The sequence below is a fragment of the Thunnus albacares genome, chromosome 8, assembly GCF_914725855.1.
Source record: "Thunnus albacares chromosome 8, fThuAlb1.1, whole genome shotgun sequence".
Classification (NCBI taxonomy): Eukaryota; Metazoa; Chordata; class Actinopteri; order Scombriformes; family Scombridae; genus Thunnus; species Thunnus albacares.
In genome coordinates this window covers 33,376,310-33,394,046 of record NC_058113.1, presented here as the reverse complement: position 1 = coordinate 33,394,046, position 17,737 = coordinate 33,376,310, and the positions used below count along the sequence as shown (strand labels likewise).

The following is a 17,737-nucleotide window of genomic DNA, read 5'->3' as shown; positions in this document are numbered from 1 at the left end:
TTACTTTGGGAAAGTAATTAAACAAGAGCCGGCAACGAAAAGAAAATATGAAACTGAATAAAAGGTTTTAAAGTCTGAACCGAAGCGTGCACTGACTTCTCGAGCGGCAGCACGTGCGGTCCGGAGATGGAGTATCTGTAGACGAAGGTGAGGAACTTCTGGAAGACGGTGAAGAAGGGCCAGTGGGAGAGGACGCAGATGCTCTTCTTCACCTGCAGGCTGCGGTTGGTGATGGGCCGCCGGTCGACCACGCTGAGCAGGCCGAGCCTCACGCTCTGCCGCTCCGACAGCAGCTCCCTGGGGAACGACTCGTAGAACTGGATGGCCGCTCCATACACCTGTGGGGGGGGGGGACAGCAGGGGGCGGGGTTTAACGATATCTGGTGTTTGAAATGGGAGGAAATGTAGCTTTCAGGGGTCCATACGGGACACGTCAGGATGCATGTTTATAGTTGAGCAGGTGGAGATTATGGTGGCACACTTTCATTAAGACAACATGTTAGTCTTTACACACCACGTCCGTTATTTTCGTCTGAAATTGTCGCATGTTAAAAAATAAATACGACATCACGTTGTGTTTATCACGTTGTGTTAAATCACGTTGTGTTTATCACGTTGACACACCGACTCCAAAAGTTTCGTCCGTCATTAAAGTTTTAGGAGCAGAGAGCAGTTTTCGGAGATCTGCGGTTTTTTTTGCATCCGTCAAAAGCCTTTACAGAGTTGTTTGACCACTCAGAGCCACCGTACATGCTGGTTAGATGATGCTGGTTAGAGAGACACTAAGGCTGCATTCACACCAAATCAGGCGGTGCGGCGTTCAGCAGCAGGGTCAAGCGGAGGTGTGCAGGGGGGTTGTGGGCGTGTTTATTTGTGCTCTACAATGTAACCGCTGTGAAACAATCAGAAAATAATGTTTTATTGATCTGGTCGGGTTGCGTTTCTCATACACGCAACTTTCTGGTCACAGTCCGATGTGGCGCCGCAGCGGCCAAAATGGCTGCAGCCGAGCTGCACTACCCCCCCATTCAAATGAATAGGACGTCTGGTGTTTTCACCACACAGATGATTTGGTGTGAATGCAGCCTGAGGCAGCTGATGATGATGATGATGATGATGGCAATGATGATGATGATAGAACATGAATTTTGCATTAAGTTTGTTTTACTAATTTATTGTTTATTTATGTACATATTTAAACTCCAACTTCACAGATAAAGTCATTATTATAATTTCAGGTTAAATTATTGTTTTTTCTCTTCATGTTCTTGGATCACAAACTTCATTCATACCTCAAATTCTTTTGAAATCTCTCTTATGTGCCACTTAAGAGCAAATATGTTGGTATGAGTGCATGAGGCCTGTATGTGTGTGTGTGTGTGTGTTTGTGTGTTTTCGCCCCTCCCACCTTGTCCCCGGAGGCGGAGGTGAGGACGAAGGTGGAGAAAATGGGCAGCTGGTACTTTGTGTTCAGAGGCCAGCTCTCCACAGTGACGCCCATCGGCAGACAGAAGACCGGCACTGACTCTGGCAGAGGAAACGCCTCCAGATCCTCCTCCGGGTAGCGGCTGATCAGACCTACAGAGCGAGCGCACACACACACACACACACACACAAACACTACAGTTAACCAATCACTGGCTGCGTTACCACGGCCGTCATACACAAGCTGCAAACACAAAAATATCAACAAAGACAACTCTGAAGAATGGTCACTATGTCTAATAGCAAAATCTTTAAATATAGAATATCATTTTGTCAGTAATTTTACCTTTATTTAATAGTTGTAAGGTGTACACATTTGTGTTATTTTCATTATTTTATGCTGTTATCTTATATTTAATATTTGGCTACACAGTATCCAAGGTAATGATGCAGCTGTAAAGCATCACCGGGGCAACAAGACAGACCAGGCTTGTATGTAAACCTGTAAATAATAATGTACAGCTGACCTGAGATAGACTTTATTACTAATTATAAATATATTGACATTCAGAGTGATTATCTATGATTCATCTGTATCAATAATCTGTAATATAGTGAGTTATTGATCCTGGTCAAGTTTAGACCGTCAGACCGTTAGACCCTGTAATTTGTTATTTAACGGTTATTTAGCTTCGTCACAGAAAACATTTATTAGTATTGTAAGTTTCCTTTGATTATGATTTTATATATGTTATACTGAGACCGGGCTTGTATCCCTCAGATCCTGAAGTGCTTGTAAGCAATGAACAGACATCATTGAATCGACATCGGAGCGTCTTCGTTGGAGTCAACTGACGTTACTAACTGTCAGCCGTTAGTCCACCATCCTCATCATCATCACAACACAACGCAGAGACTGTAGGCTGTCACTATTATCAGCAGGGCTGTAGTCAACTGAAGAAGAGGGACAGAGTGCACAGTGAACTTACATTTTTCCGTTTTGCCTCTTCAGGTTGGGCTAACCTATTGTTGCTAACTTTGGAGCTAACCCCATTCACTTTTCCAGCACTTGGGGAAACAACAGACGTGACTTTTTTAGCATGTATTAACTGTTACACTGAAGTCTGTCCTGTACATTTATTGCCAGCCTGAGAATTTACCGCTAACCTTTTCTTTTGCTCCGCTCGCATCCACCATCACTTTCCCGCCGCTCTTTCCCGCTCGCTACGCAAACATACTAAGCACTACGCTATTCCTAAACGGAGTTACGCTACCGATATTTAGCGTTAGTTAAAATTAAATTAAAAAATATCTTTTGGCCTGGCGGGGGTTTGTTGATATTATTACAGGGGAAACGTTGATTCAGTAAACGTTGAGTACAGTTAGACCCAGCAGTCTCCATCAGATTGGGCGAGTTCAAAGTTGTGAAAACAACAGGGGTGTTTTGAATACACCCCTGTTGTTTTCACACGTAATTTGTCAGTCTGTCCCTCCCGCCGCAGGAAATAATGGATTAATCCTGGAAAGCTGTTGATGTAGCACTTTTCTCCTTATGAAAATAAAACAGAGATTATTCAACCAATGAGAATTTAGTCGGACGAGAGCATATCGACCAACTAATCGACCAGTCGACCAGCAGACTACAGCCCTAATTATCAGCAATATAAAGGAAACTTAACTGGGCGTTATAAACTGTGAAGCTAATATAGTCTCCCATTACACACGTGCAGCAACGTTGATCAGCTGTTCATTTTTAAACATTTAGCAGATTCACCTGCTTCAGAGGTGCATGAAGAAGAAAGAAAAAAAAAAGTCTGAAAAGGTCAAAAACTCCTGTAACACTTTATTGTGAGAAACATGCTCACAATTAGAGCTGCGACGATTAATCTATTAATTGATTAGTTGATCAACAGAAAGTTTATTGCTAACTAAGTTCTCTGCTTCCAGCTTCTCAAATGTGAATATTTTCTGGTTTCTTTAGTCCTCTGATAGTAAATTAAGTGTATTTTATGTTTGATTTTGGTCGATCGATAAGGAAAATGATCGTTAGTTGCAGCTGTAGACACAATATAGTTCTTTATACTACAAGTTTAACAGTAGTTATGACTTTTTCAAACATTTCACAAAGTTCAGATTGAATCAAAGTTCTCACAGCTGTTAGATTTAGTAACATTTCTCATTGAGAAACCAGACCATCAAAAAAAACCACAGAGTGTGTAAACATTAACTTCTCTCTCAGCTTTTACACACTGACAAACAAAGTATCAGTATTTACATTCACTGGAGTCTGATAAACATGCAGAGTGATGGATTGATGGATACTCACTGGCCTCGTACACCAGGGCGTTGGCTTTGGCCACGGCTCTCTTGTAGCACACGTACAGAGCTGGACCCCACTGCGCGCGCACACACACACACACACACACACACAAAACCTACATTAAAACTGTTCAGTCATATTTCATTAAAAACAGTTTTCTTAATAACATTGTAGAAAAGGAACTCAGAGAAAATACATCACATAAACATTTGAATATAATTGATAAGAGGATACTATTTCATTATTCTTTATTCATAAAAAGGACAACGTACATTTACATTTATTTATTTGGTACGATGAACAAATAATGTAGATTAAAATCAAGGAGGAGTCATTCAAATATCAATAAAGCTTTCTGTAAAGTGCCAGCTAATGTGCTAATGCTAATGCTAATGCTAATGCTAACTGCAGCCCTTTGACAAGATGTTTTAAATGGAAACAAGCCTTTATTTCTTCTTTCCTTCCATCTTATATTTGACATTAAACGCCTTACATTACAGTTTATAATCTATTAACTTGTTGTACTGGTGGAAAAACGTTCTCCACTTGAGCGTTTACGGTTAATTTTCCTCGTCTGTACTCACCATGCCGGTGTTGAGGTTCTTGTCGACGCGGCAGAAGGTGTGCGGGGCGACCTCGGCCTTGCTGGGCAGCAGCAGCGCGATGTCGGTGACCCCCAGCGTGTGGAGGCCCTGCGAGTCCTGAGCGCGCCGGTACATCAGGAACACGCGGTGAGCCGTCGGGGCGCCGCCAGAGCTCAGGTTGGCCGAACGGCTGTAAGGCGTCGTCTCGATGACCCACCAGCCCTGCTTCAGCTGATCCTTCCCCTCATACAGAACCCTGCAAGGGGGGGGGGGGGGCGGTTTACAACCTCAGATAACCTCACTGTGATGTATATTAACAATAAACCTTCACTTTACCTTCAGACAAACCGATTTGGCAACAATAAATATTAGATTTCACATCTTTGGGACCAAAGTTTATCTTCCAAAACGAATTAAATCTGATGTTTAAAACTCTACAGAGACGTCAGATCAACCTGCGAGCTTCAGAAGTGACCCGTCAGTCTCAAGTACAAGATTCATGTTTGGATATGATGCGCGGGAGGTTTGTTAGGAGAATATGGGCATGTTTTTTTGCGTGTTTGTGTGTCTGTATGAGGCTGATGTAGTTTTTCCTTTTACTGAAAGAAAAGCATGTACAATAAAAATAAAAATGTAAACAAAAGGAGAAAAAAAGGGAAGAGATTAAAATGTAGGATGTCAGTAATGAATTAAAAGAATGAGATGTTAGCCAGAGAGTTTGTTTAAAGGGGTCGAGGTGTAGAGGAGGCCAGCTGTCAGCAGAAGAAGAAGGCGGCAGCAGCACGGGGGGCCTTATTTTGATAAAGTGACCAATTACTGGAAATCTAAACGGTTCATTTCTTGACTTAAAAAGCTGGAGCGTCTTGACTGCTCTTGTCTAGATGTGGCTGTGACTGATATGATGTTAATGTCTTTTAGGGAGGGGGGGTCAGAGAGGTCAGAGGTCAGGAGCTGGAGCTGCTGTTTGATAAGCTCGTATGAAGACAAACTGGCCAGTAGAGACATGTGACCTTAGGGGATATATAGTCAATTAGTTGATTGAAAGAAAATTAATTAGTAACTATTTTGATCATCAATTAATCGTATAAGTCATTTTTCAAGTGAAAATGCCAAATATGTGATGAATCCAGGTTCTCAAAAGTTGATAGTTTGCTGCTTTTCATGCTCTTAAATGATTGTAAATGTAAAACATTGGATGAGGCCACTTTTGCTCTGGGATACTGTGATTTTCATTTGTCATTGCATATTAACATTTAACATTTAGCAGATGCTTTTATCCAAAGCGACATAAGCGTGAGGCAACAAGGAAACAAGAGGATCTGACCAGCTGAGGAGAAAGTGACAGATGATCATTAAAGTGAGAAACAACTGGAAGCAGACAAGCGCACAAAAAATATCAGACACATCAACAAAGTAGTGAAACTAGTGTTTATAAAGTTAAAGGGGCTCAAGTGTTAAAGTGCTCATGAAATCATTTTTTATAGGTGATTAATTGATCATGTAAATAATCTTCAGTCTCATTTAAAGATGATTTAATGCTGCGTTTCCATGAAGTGAAGGACTCACTCACAGATTAGAAACAGGATGAATGAATCTTTAGTTGTGTTGGTCGACCTCCAAAAACACACTGGATCCTACATTTAATTACAAGTTTATTTGTTTGTTTATCACTTTTCACTCAGTGGTTGAAAAACATTAAATTAGAGATTAACAACAGGACGTTAATTTCACATTTTCCATAATAGATAAAGACGAGCTGCTGAAAACTAGACTTCCAACACCTTCAGGCGTCTCCATGGGTCACATGACCCTCGTCTTGCAGGTCCGTCAAAAAGCCCTTCGTGGTGACACATTAAAGTCTCCTGCTGCCCGAACAGCAATTTACCCAGAGACCCTGTTTACACCTGATATTAATATCCTGTCTCAGCTGATCCGATCACAAGCGGAGAAGCTGTAAATACAGGTGTAAACGCACCCGAGACGCGTTGAGGACGGATTTCGGAGGTGGTCTGGGCCGCACGTGGCCACATTCATTCAGACATTCATTTTCAAACAAGTTGAACACGACTTTGGATGAATAATGAAGGAATCTGGTCTTTGAAAACAGAAATGATGTCTGTGTTTATTAGCATATAGAGCGGGGAAGTGAGATCCGAGGAGACGGATGTTAATACCAACTGTTGACAGGACTCCTCCGACTGCAGACAAGATCAATTATGACTCTTTCTATTATTAATTTTTTTATCCATGAAGGTTTTAATAATAATAGGTTTTATAAAACTTTCCCAGAGGCTAGAGAAGCCGTCTGAAACCGTGTGACATCCCGACGTCGGGACCAGCAGGAGAAACACTAATGAGCATGTGCAGTGGCCTGCAAAGTAATTTTTATTCAAGTGAGTACGCGGCAGCTTTGTGTCTGCTGTCCAGTTCTTATAATACGTCCATGGTTAAAAGTCCCCCCCCCCTTCCTTTTTTTGATCGCCACATCTTTCAAACACAGACCTTCCCTTATTTCCCCTCCGCCTGGACAAAGCTCCTCCAGAGCCACACGGAACGACGTTACACAACAGTTTTCACAGGCTGAAAAAGGACCAACTGGGACCCAGTAAACTGGGACTGATGAGTAAAAATCAAAACCTCCTCGATGTCAGCAACACAAAATGATAAAAAGAAGGTAAAAATGTAATCTGATGACTAATACAAGAGGACTTGTCTCATTATCCACTGACATGAGTGTAATCCACAGTAATTAAATAGTTCAATGTGATGAGAAAAAAAAAAAAGACAATAGATCGGTGGTGATGAGTCCAGAGCACGACATCGTCTGCCCACCACAACATTACATAATCCTCTCTGTATTATATAAGCTTAAGCTTTAATATGCAGCTCATGAACTACAAACACCAGGCTGGATTTCTGTCTCACTAACCGTTTCTATTCATTTCTAATTAAAAACAAGCTGAATCCTGCCTTTATTACCACTTATAACAACTTTAGCTTTTAGTCTTTGCACTCAAAAAGCCGTCAACGAAAAGGGACAAAAATCATATATATATTCCCTCACTAACGTATTTAATATCACAAGAGTATAAAGTCTGAACATCTGCTGCCAACAGTGACTGTGCAGTCACGGCGAGGAGCGGATTATTCTCAGAGCATCACATCATCAGAGTAAAGTTGAGCATTACAACATCAGCCAAAGTTAAAACCATAAATGTCGGTGTCGGTTACCGGAGCTGTTAGTGGTGACTGTGCAGCTGAACATTTACAGCCTCTTTTACCTTCTGTAGATGTAAAATATCTAATAAACAAGTCAAATCTGGGAGTTTAGAAGAAAATACTGACATGATGTTTTTTGGATTTAACCCTCAGAGGAATCTTTGGAAGTTTGTGGAGCCAAAACATTTTAATTCTGGCAGCCTGGACACAGCCGAGAGGGACAAGAAGGGATGTTTCTGGAAACACTGACCTCTTCCTCTGAACACTATCAGTTTGGTTGTTGTGCTTCTGCTGTGGTTCAGTAGGCTACGTAGTTAAATGGTTTCTTTATTCATCTGTTTTATTTGCATTTATTGTTGATATACGACCAGGAGTCTGCACGGGGTGTTTTATTTTGAAAATTGACCGGATGATCGATGCTATTTCTGTTCCTGCCCAGCTCGATCTGCTCTGTGCTGCTTCATGCTTAATGCGTCGCAATAACAGATAGCCCTACATCGACTAGAGCGGCTGCGTTCAGCTGCGGCAGCCGCGTCAGAGCTGGAACGCGGTGCACACGTTAACCTGCCCCCCCCCCCCCATGTGAAAGTTTCCTACTGCCAAACTCTGGAATCAAGAGTGTAAAAGAGGAAACAGTAGAGCTGCTGTTCAGTCTTACCCGATCTCCAGTATGGGCGGTTTGTCTCGTCCTCGGCGGTAGCACAGGTACAGGTGCGGGTTGTTGATGAGGCCGGCGCTCAGCTCGGCCGAGTGTCCGCCTAGTGTCCTCTCGATGCAGGTGAAGCCCTCCGGCACCTCCTCCCCGAGCCCCCGGGCGATCACCGCCAGGTCCGTCACCGGCTCCACCGCCCGGCCCGACGACGAGGAAGAGGAGGAGGAGGACGACGTCGAGGAGGAGGAGGAGGTGGACTTGCCGTCCTCGTCCAGAGGCTTCCAGGGCCCCGCAGGGTCGAGACCCGCCACTACAAAGTAGTCCACCAGCTGGGGACATTTCTCCTCTGTCATGCCGCCTGTCTGCCCTCCACTGAAGAGAGAGAGAGACATTTTAGATTTGTTATTTAAAAAGGTCACATGTTAGAGGAATTACATCTGTGCATTTAGAGAGACTCATGTAACACAGTTTAGTGAAATATTATTTACAACACTGCACACACTGAATTAAGCAAAAACTGATATATGACATATATATTACATATATTAGCCGCTACTAGCATAACACACCGCAATTTCCCACTCAACTGCAGGTCAGCTGAGTTGTATTGTGGGTAATGTAGGCACCAGTTTTGACAATGGAATAAAAAGAGGAAATCTCTTGTTCTGCTGCATCCATTTCTTTTTTTTTTTGTCCATGTTACAGGAGTGAAACCCTGAATCAGTGAAGTACGCTGCCAAAATACTTCTATCAAATAACACGCATGCATCCGACAGCGGTGCACGCTCATAGTCGATAATGTTTATTGAGGTGAGACTGAAGTGAAACGGAGAAGGATGAGAGACACTGAAGTCACACAGGAGCTGCACAAAAGAGAGAGAGAGAGACACACACACACACACACACACACACACACACACACACACACACACACACACACACACACACACACACCATGAATCAGTGACCTGGAGATGAAAACACTGAGTCACAGTCCTGTCAGCCAATCAGAAAGCTGCCCAGAGAGGCAGAGACGGAGATGGCGGGAGACAGCTGACTCCTGGTTTTTCTTGTTCTTGTTCTCACTCTTTATTCTTATTCCGTCTTCCGTATGTTTTTTTTGCCGCGTTTCGACCGCTGCGTACTTTGTGCTATAAAAACCTTTCAACCGTCAATCTGTGCGACTCATTCAGCAGATGTGTGCTTGTATTTTTCTGAAATGTAACATGTTTTCAGCGATTTTATATACAGTCGATGTTTCAAACTCAGACCAGTCAGAGTATGACAGGAAACCAGTTGAGACAATAAGACCTACAATTATTTAATTGCTAATAATATCATTTGAAATGATCAATTAATGCGACCTGGATCCAGATAAATGGCACTTTTAATGGTAGTTATTAGGGTCTAGAAAAAAAAATGTTTTAAATACATAAAAATTATGAAAAAATATAATATCTACAAACACTCATCTATACATTCATTAAAAATTACTTTAAGTTTTTGCTGAAAATGATGCTGTTGCTGAAACTCTCCACTGTCACACCGTCTCACTTGGAGTTTATAGATGTCAAACGTCTCCCGACAGCCGCAAACACACACACACACACACAAAAGTTAACGTTACAATCTACAGCAGGAAAGAGACGATATCCAACATCTGTACAAGACTTTTCAACACCTTCAAAAGGGCTGTTTTGGAGGAATTTGGTGCCTTTTAAGACCTTTCACGACTGGTAGATACTAGGGATGTGCAGAGATCCCAGTATTTGTATTTGTATCTGTATTTGTTGAGGCAGCAAAATTATTTGTATTCGAATAAAAGTGGAAAAATCCTGTTTTTGTTTTTATTACAGTTATAATTTCAGAAAATTAAAGATGAAAATTAAAGTGATGTCCAAATTAGGAAATGTGCGTCATGTAGCAGGTGGATGTGACTCTCCTCACTGAGACCTGCTGATAGACGTCACAGCGGAGCAGAGGAGAGACGCTGAGATAGCGACTATAACCGACCTGCTTGCTGGTATTTGACATGTTTTGTTTTTTTCTTCCCAAAAACAAATAATTGCATGAAACAATATTTGTAAAAAAAAAACAAACCCAGTATTATAAACCCACATAAACACAGAGATAGAGACACAGAGAGAAAGAGGTCGACTGGTCATGATGGGGTTTAGTTACAAAATCAATACGTGATTAAATTGAAGAGCGGAGGACACGTTGGTGTGTGTGTGTGTGTATTGTGAACAGTGGAAAATAGGATGAGCAGTGATGTTGTGAGATGCTTAAAAGCACTCTTATGTAACTGTGAATGTCCCTCGCCCTCTCTCTCTCTCTCAACCTCTATCCCTTCCTCCGGCTCTCTGTCTGATAAAAACATATACAGACACAGAGGACGGAGACTCACACACAGAGAGAGAGAGAGAGAGAGAGAGAGGAGGTGACTGTGAATGAATCATCATCACAGAAAACATCAACTTTACTGAAGAAGAAATTTCAGATTTAAGGAACATAAAGTCCTACTGAGAGAAGGGCTGGATACTGTCTGAAATGTTCAGTTCTCGTCCGACCAAATTCTCATTGGTCAAATAATCTCCGTGTTATTTTCATGCCATATTTCCAAACGCCAAATATCTATTCATTCAGAAATCAACAGCGTTTGGGAGTCTCTGTGCAGCGCTGTTCCGGTATGTGAGTCAACCTCTTGTCTCGTTGCCTGGGAAACTATTGGTAGCGTAACGCCATTAAGGAATCCGTCATTGCGTAGTGTGTTTGCGTAGCGAGCGGGAAAGAGTGAGGAGCAGAGAAGTGACAGTGGATGCCAGCGGGGCAGAGGAAAAGGTTAGTAGTAAGTTGTCAGTCTGGCAGTAAATGTACAGTACAGACTACAGTGTGTCAGTTAATAAATGCTAAAAAAAAGTCACGTCTGTTGTTTCCCCAAATGCTGGAAAAGTAAAGGAGGTTAGCTCCAAAGTTAGCAACGATGGGTTAGCATAACCTGAAGACACAAAACAGACAAGAACTTTGTCTTAAAATAACAAATGATGATGATTTGAATCTGGAACCATCTGAGCAACTATCTGAGAAAAGAAAATGACATATTTGACCAGACATTTGATGTCAGCTTATGTTAAAGGACAGTTTTTGATTTTTCAGTTCAACTGACACATTTCAGATGATGTAAAAAAAAAAAAAAAAAGTACTGAGATTCGATACGCAGCTCAACTCAACAGCAGACAGACTCTGTAGACGTTTCTCAACATGTTTGGACATGTGTACATCGACTTTGGTAAAGTTCAAACTCTCAGGGACGGCAGGACGATCGTTTGTGAACAGGACAGCAGCGTTCTTGCAGACACCTGACTGTACTGTGACATCATCATCTGAACTCAAAGCTCCACTTCCGGAGGAAATAAAAACAGCTATTTCTGCAGTCAGGATACATCTGTTATCTGATCTGTAAATCTGTGCGTTCAACAGTCACTGCCTGTGTTCATTTTCATTCATGTCGTTGACATTTCAGTCCACAGAGGCAGCGCTGTTCTACATTTACTGTCCCATAAAATGAATTTAAATTTACCTTCAGACACCAAAAGTTATCTTCCAAAAGGGAAATTTTGAAAATAGACCTTATTTGGATAAATTGATGACATATTTGATATCTAAATGGTTACTTTCCTGTCTGAAAGAATATCAGACCTTCATTTTATTGACATAATAACAGTTGTTAACAGCCTCAACAGTCTGGCTCAAAATCACTGCTGATAGATGCCAAATGCATTCGGGGAAACTTTTCTCCTCCAAGTCCACACAAGTTAACTCCCAAATCATCCTCAATAAAAACAGATGGAACAAGAACACTTTCTGTAATTTGGACTGTACTCGGCTGGATGCAGACTTTGAACTGGAACAGAGTTGTGAATGACGACGTTTCACAAGAACTGACAAGACGCAGATTGAGAAAGGCCTCGTGTCAGAATGAATGAAAAAAGGGACAATTTTTAGTCTCTTACTACAAATGGCAGTTAGGATAAATGATCTTGATGAAGGTCGCTGTCAACCAGAGAAAAACACAGCTTTTTGATTTAAGAAAGTAAAAGGAGCATCTTACAGTCTTCTGCCTGAATGACAATAACAAAATGAAAGTTTACTCTACTGACCAACATCTCTGGTTAAATGTCTTCTGTAAAAACAAGACGCTGCTCCGCTGTGTTATTAACATCAGGTATCCAGCAGTGGAGAGCAGCCTCTCTGCTGTACTAGACGCTGAACAGGCGTTTAAGTGCCCAACCCCCGGGCCGCGGACCGGTACCGGACCGCACAGAAAGAATAAATAACTTACATTATTTCTGTTTTATTTATTATTTAAGTCTGAACAATGTTGGTACGTGATATATTAACGCTAACCCACAAGCTAGCAAAATGAGTAAAAAACAAACGTCAAGGCTCCCCACTGATTCAGCGTTACGTTGAGTTGTATTTTTCGTGCACTTTATATTTGTTTTTGTGGTGTATCTTATTTTGAAGGCATGTTTAAACGTTACCATAGTGACCAGAGTGTTGGGGGGGGGGGGGGGCAGAGAGGATGTTACTCATGTTATGTTGTTGTTGGCGCAATGTTTACGAGGACGCTGCTAATAAAGTTTTTATGTCGGTCGTATCATTTTAGTTTGTTGTATTTATCTGCCGGTCCAGGAAAATATTGTCTGACATTAAACCGGTCCGTGGTGAGTTCAGCCTTTTTCTTTCCATCAACGTCATGTTACTAACTAACATTTAGATGAATGAAAGTTAAGAATCACTTTCACTTCATGTCAGAAAAGGAGCTCAGAGTAAACTAAATAAAGACAAAGGAGACGCTTGGTGACAGCTGGAGTATCTGTTGCATCCTCAGATTTAACACCTACAGTTCAGACTGGTTCTGAAGGTCTTAGTCAGTGGTACAAAGTCACACTCCCGATTAGGTTTCCTTCCCTTTCTGTAGAAAAGAACGACTCCTTCCTGCGGGAGGACGGCCCGCTCATCGCTGTCAGAGGGTGAAAGTGAGAGCGAGACGTTAAAGAGGACGAAAGAAGGAAGTGGGACGACCGACGTGGTCAAAGGTCAGCTGGAAAACAGGAAGAGAACTGCCAGCCTGTTTCCTGTTCATCGATGACTTCCTGGCACATGTGACGACATGGCAGCTGCCAGAGGTGATAAAACTCGCCATTATCCCTTCACCAAATGATTTTACTGTCTAACTCCACAGTGTGTCTCATCTCTATTGAGTTGAGTAAACAGCAGAAACATAAATTCAATCAATTATTGCCTTTAAAACAGCAGCAGTTTCTCCTCCATACACCTGCAAAGTTTTTCAAGTAAACAAAAAAATCTTATTTTCACAAAAAGGTGCTGAAAAATGTACTAATATTACCGAACTACATGATACTCGTGTCAAACATTTGGATCAAATCTCCCTCTGTGTGCACAACAGTTTACAGTCATTATAGCTGAGGCTATGACTCATGATATATGGAAGTCGGGTCCAACATTATCAAAGGTTTAGAGGATTAAATGGAAGGATGTGAAAGGTTAAAGTCGGGTTTCTGCCAGTGTATTACAAGCCTGGGCCGAAGCACAAAAAGTATTTTAAGATATTTTCTAAAACTAATGTGCGTAGTAGCGCAGCTCCTTTAAGGAATAGCTCAGTGTGTGGTCGAGAGAGAGAGAGGGAGAGAGGCTGCAGTTACCGTAGCGACCCGCCTACCGACTGACAGCAGCGAAAACAAGCAGCGGAGACCCGTGGAGACACGACAGCGGCTGCTCGCTAACAGCTACGTGTGTTCACAGCAGAGAGCAGGAGGGAGGACAGACACACACACACACTCTCAGTTTATAACTGTAGTGTCTGTTGTCCCACTAAGTATTGATAACATGTTTACATGAAAATGATCTAAATGGGTTTATGTGTGTATCTATGTATGCCCCCCCCCCTCACCCCCTCCCTTCCCAGCTGGGCAAAACAACCCTGTCTGGCGGACACGCAGTCAAAGGTCAATGCCTCAACGCCCTGAAAACGTACCAAAGTTGACAGGAAGTCGATTCAGATCTGTTCTCAAACATATCAGTCATATATAATCTAATCTTATCATCTGTCTAATCTAACATGTTCTTCTCTAAAATGCATCTAAAAATTCTTTTATATTATAAAATTATCCAGAATGTGATGTGTTCAGTTTATGTGTTCAGTTTGTGTTTGACATAAAGGGAGTTGTCTGCTGAAATGTTAAACTGCACTTTTTTTTAGCTGAAACGGCTGTTTTCATCACAGCCACTTCCCTTTTTAATGACCAATGTGCAACAATGGAAACTGTGCACATGTACGCACACACACACACACACACACACACCTTCTAAATACATACTGGAAAGCCCGGAGAAATGCACCAGATTTCCCCACTGACAGAGTTTACTACAGTCCATCAGTTAATGTTGTGTCAGCAGCGGTGAGAGAAGAATTACAATCTTTTACTTCACTAAAATGACCACAGTGTAGAAATTCACACTCACATGTATCACTTAAGCAAAAAGTACAAATGTGTTAGTATCAAAATATATGAAAAGTTACAGTACTTGTTATGCAGAATGTCCCGTCAACAGATTGTTATTGCTTATAATAATAATAGTAATAATAGCTAATAATAGAATAAAATAGTCTTTATTCACTAAGTTGTCGTTGCTTTTTTTTATGCCAAGCATAAAAACTTTTTTTTTTTTTTTGCAATATTTCCACTTTTTTTCTAACTTACAGATATAAAAAAAGAAAAGCAGCAAATCGTCACACCTGAGAAGCTGGAACAAGTAAATGTTTGACATATCTGCTCAGCCGAAAAGACGAAAAAGATGAAAACACTTGTCCTTCCCAAACCCAATACAGGAATATAATAATAAAGGACACATATTCTGCACATTTCCAGCTCTATATTCATATTCTGGGGCTCTACTGGAATATCTTTACATGATTTCCAGTTAAAAACTCCTTATTTATCATCTACTGGTCCTTCATGCAGCCCCTCAGTTCAGCCTCTGTCTGAAACAGGCCTGTTTAGCTCCTGTCTCTTTAAGCCCCGCCTCCTGATGAACCCCGCTCCGTTCTGATTGGTCAGCTTTCAGGAAGCTTTCACTTCCTTTTCTCCTTCTTTAATCCAAATGTCAACTTCTCAAATCCCACCGTACATGTTGGAGCTGAATCACATCTGAAATATGATAGTGGACAACATATAGGAAACACCATAGCAACCACCATAGCAACCAAGGCTACAGAACAGACGGCCTTTCCAGATTCTACTTTGATGACGGATGATGACGTCACAAGGAGGAAGTAGAGGAAACTTGGCAAATGAAGCGTTCAGAGCAGGTTGAAGCCCTGAGTTTTGACTTGCAGGCAGCTCAAGTTTTGGAACTTTGACCATGTTTAACCTCTGACATCATAACAGGATATAAATAACAGAAAGTCATAAAAAGCAAGTCATGTCCCCTTTAACTACATAATTTAGGAGCCTATTATTACAGTAAGTAATTACAGGCTCCTAAATGTTACTGCGCCTTTTCTCAGCAGAGTTCATGATGCATCTTTTTCTCTGACTCAGTGTAACGAGCTTCAGCCTGCCAGCAGCGGTAACGAGCTCCTACAGTAAGTGGAAGAAGGGTCAAAACACGAGCAAAGTCGTGTCATTGCACTTAACTGATGTGATGTAACGTCAGAAACTTTGTGGTTTGTGGAGTTTTGTTTCACTTCCACTGTTTAATTAGATTCGTTTCACGTTGCCATGGAGATGTTTTTTAAGTTTTTTTTTCTTTTAGTGATGTGTTTTGGATTAAAACCAAGGGAGAAACTGACCTGTAATTTCCTCTGTTGCGGGTTGAGCGTACGCAGGCGTCAGCAGCAGCGAGCTGGCTGCAGACTGTGGTGTCTGTGGTGCGTTCAAGTGCAACTTTTAGCAAAAGACACGGAGCCACTTCCTCTGTTGTGTGATACTTTATCTCTGTGACTTCTCTGACCAAAGTGTTATGGGAAGTAACAGCAAATATTTGGTTAAAATATTACTATTGGCAATGAGGGTTGGTGATAAGATCTTAAATATTGCAAGGTAACGATAATTCTGATGATATTTACAGTTAACTCATTAAATATTCAGACCCCTTAATGTTTTACACACTTTATTGTGTTGTAGATCATCAATCTATAATCAATAACCCATAATGACAAAGTGAAAACCTGTTTTTAGTATTTTTTTTGCAAACTCATTCTGAAATCTCTCATTTAGAAGAGTATAAAAGTATTCAGACCCTTTGCTGCGGCTCTCAGGTGCATCCTGTTTGCTTTTATTATCCTTCAGACGCATCTGTAACTTGACTGACTGGACACAGTTTGTATAATAAAGTCCAACAATTCACATGTCAGGACAAAAACAAAGACATGAAAGACCAAAAAACTCTCTGTAGGTAAAATACTTGGTAGTAATAAAACTGTGGAGCTTTTAGAGTTTTACTCAAGAAGAGTCACAGCTGTGACTGCTGCTGAAGGGGGTTTCTACACAGTACTGAATTTGTCATTAGGGGGTTATTGTGTGTAGATTAATGGCCAAAAATGGCAGTTTTATCCATTTAAAATTAAATCTACAACACAATAAAGTGAATACATCCTCAGTGTTGAGTATAGTCCACAGAACTATAATATAAAACACAATATAATTATAATATTTCTGCTAGTTTGGCCAGATTTATACATTTTATACAGACTTCCACCTGAAGAGCAGCTGAAACACTTCTTCATCAAACTGTTCAGTCAGTCAGGACTGTGATGAAGAGGAAGTGAGAAGCCGAAGAGGAAGCGTCTCTCTCTAAATTTTAAACAACCGAAACTATTATTATTATTAATGACAACAGCCACTGAAACCTGAACCTCTCATCTGCTTACACCTGTGGTTTCCATAACACCTCTTCTCTTGGTTCTGAATTACTACCACTGGTGACACACTGGTTCTTAAATGATGGAAAGACTCTTAAAAAAAAACGACTTTCTGATCAGCTGACCAGTAAAGCATCACACGTCTGCAGAGAGAAACAAAGTCAGTCTGACCTTCATTATTCAACAGATTGAAGTGAAACCGCTGGTTCCTAAGAGGTGTTTTCTTGGACCGTGAGGGGTTTACCTTGAACTATCAACATTATATCTAATCTGAAGAATGGTTTCCTGCTGCAGAGTGACTACAGTCAGCAATAATATAAGCTGTAAAAGAAGAAAACCAGCTAGCAAGTCTAAAAATACAGCTTCCTCCATCAGCTGTACCATTAACGTCACCTTCCTCTTGTTCACTGCTTTGATTCTTCAGTGTGTTTTCTCTGCTAGCAGCTGAAACTATGATGTATATAACTGTAAACATGTTAAACAACAGATTAAGACAGCTGATGTCACTTCCTGTCTAGCCGCCGCCCAGCTCCCTCTGCATTTCTTTCATCTGTCTTTCTAAAAATAAATAAATAAATAATAGTAGA

The 17,737-nt window shown here is 41.2% G+C and overlaps 1 protein-coding gene across 2 annotated transcripts in view; it reads right to left on the bottom strand.

The window, feature by feature from the left end:
• The window catches only part of LOC122987201 (DENN domain-containing protein 4B-like), a 62,365-nt gene that overhangs the window by 30,009 nt on the left and 14,619 nt on the right, over positions 1 to 17,737 (bottom strand). Inside the window, exons 2-6 of one of the 2 annotated variants that reach the window (XM_044358953.1) lie at positions 8,207 to 8,572; positions 4,330 to 4,585; positions 3,752 to 3,821; positions 1,409 to 1,578; positions 97 to 338 (exon numbers count right to left, since the gene is read on the bottom strand). In XM_044358953.1, coding sequence (XP_044214888.1) covers positions 97 to 338; positions 1,409 to 1,578; positions 3,752 to 3,821; positions 4,330 to 4,585; positions 8,207 to 8,553 — 1,085 coding nt within the window. In that variant the 5' untranslated portion in view covers positions 8,554 to 8,572. Of the gene's footprint in view, positions 1 to 96; positions 339 to 1,408; positions 1,579 to 2,585; positions 2,712 to 3,751; positions 3,822 to 4,329; positions 4,586 to 8,206; positions 8,573 to 17,737 lie in introns of those variants that run through there. The other variant, XM_044358954.1, reaches the window with a different exon arrangement.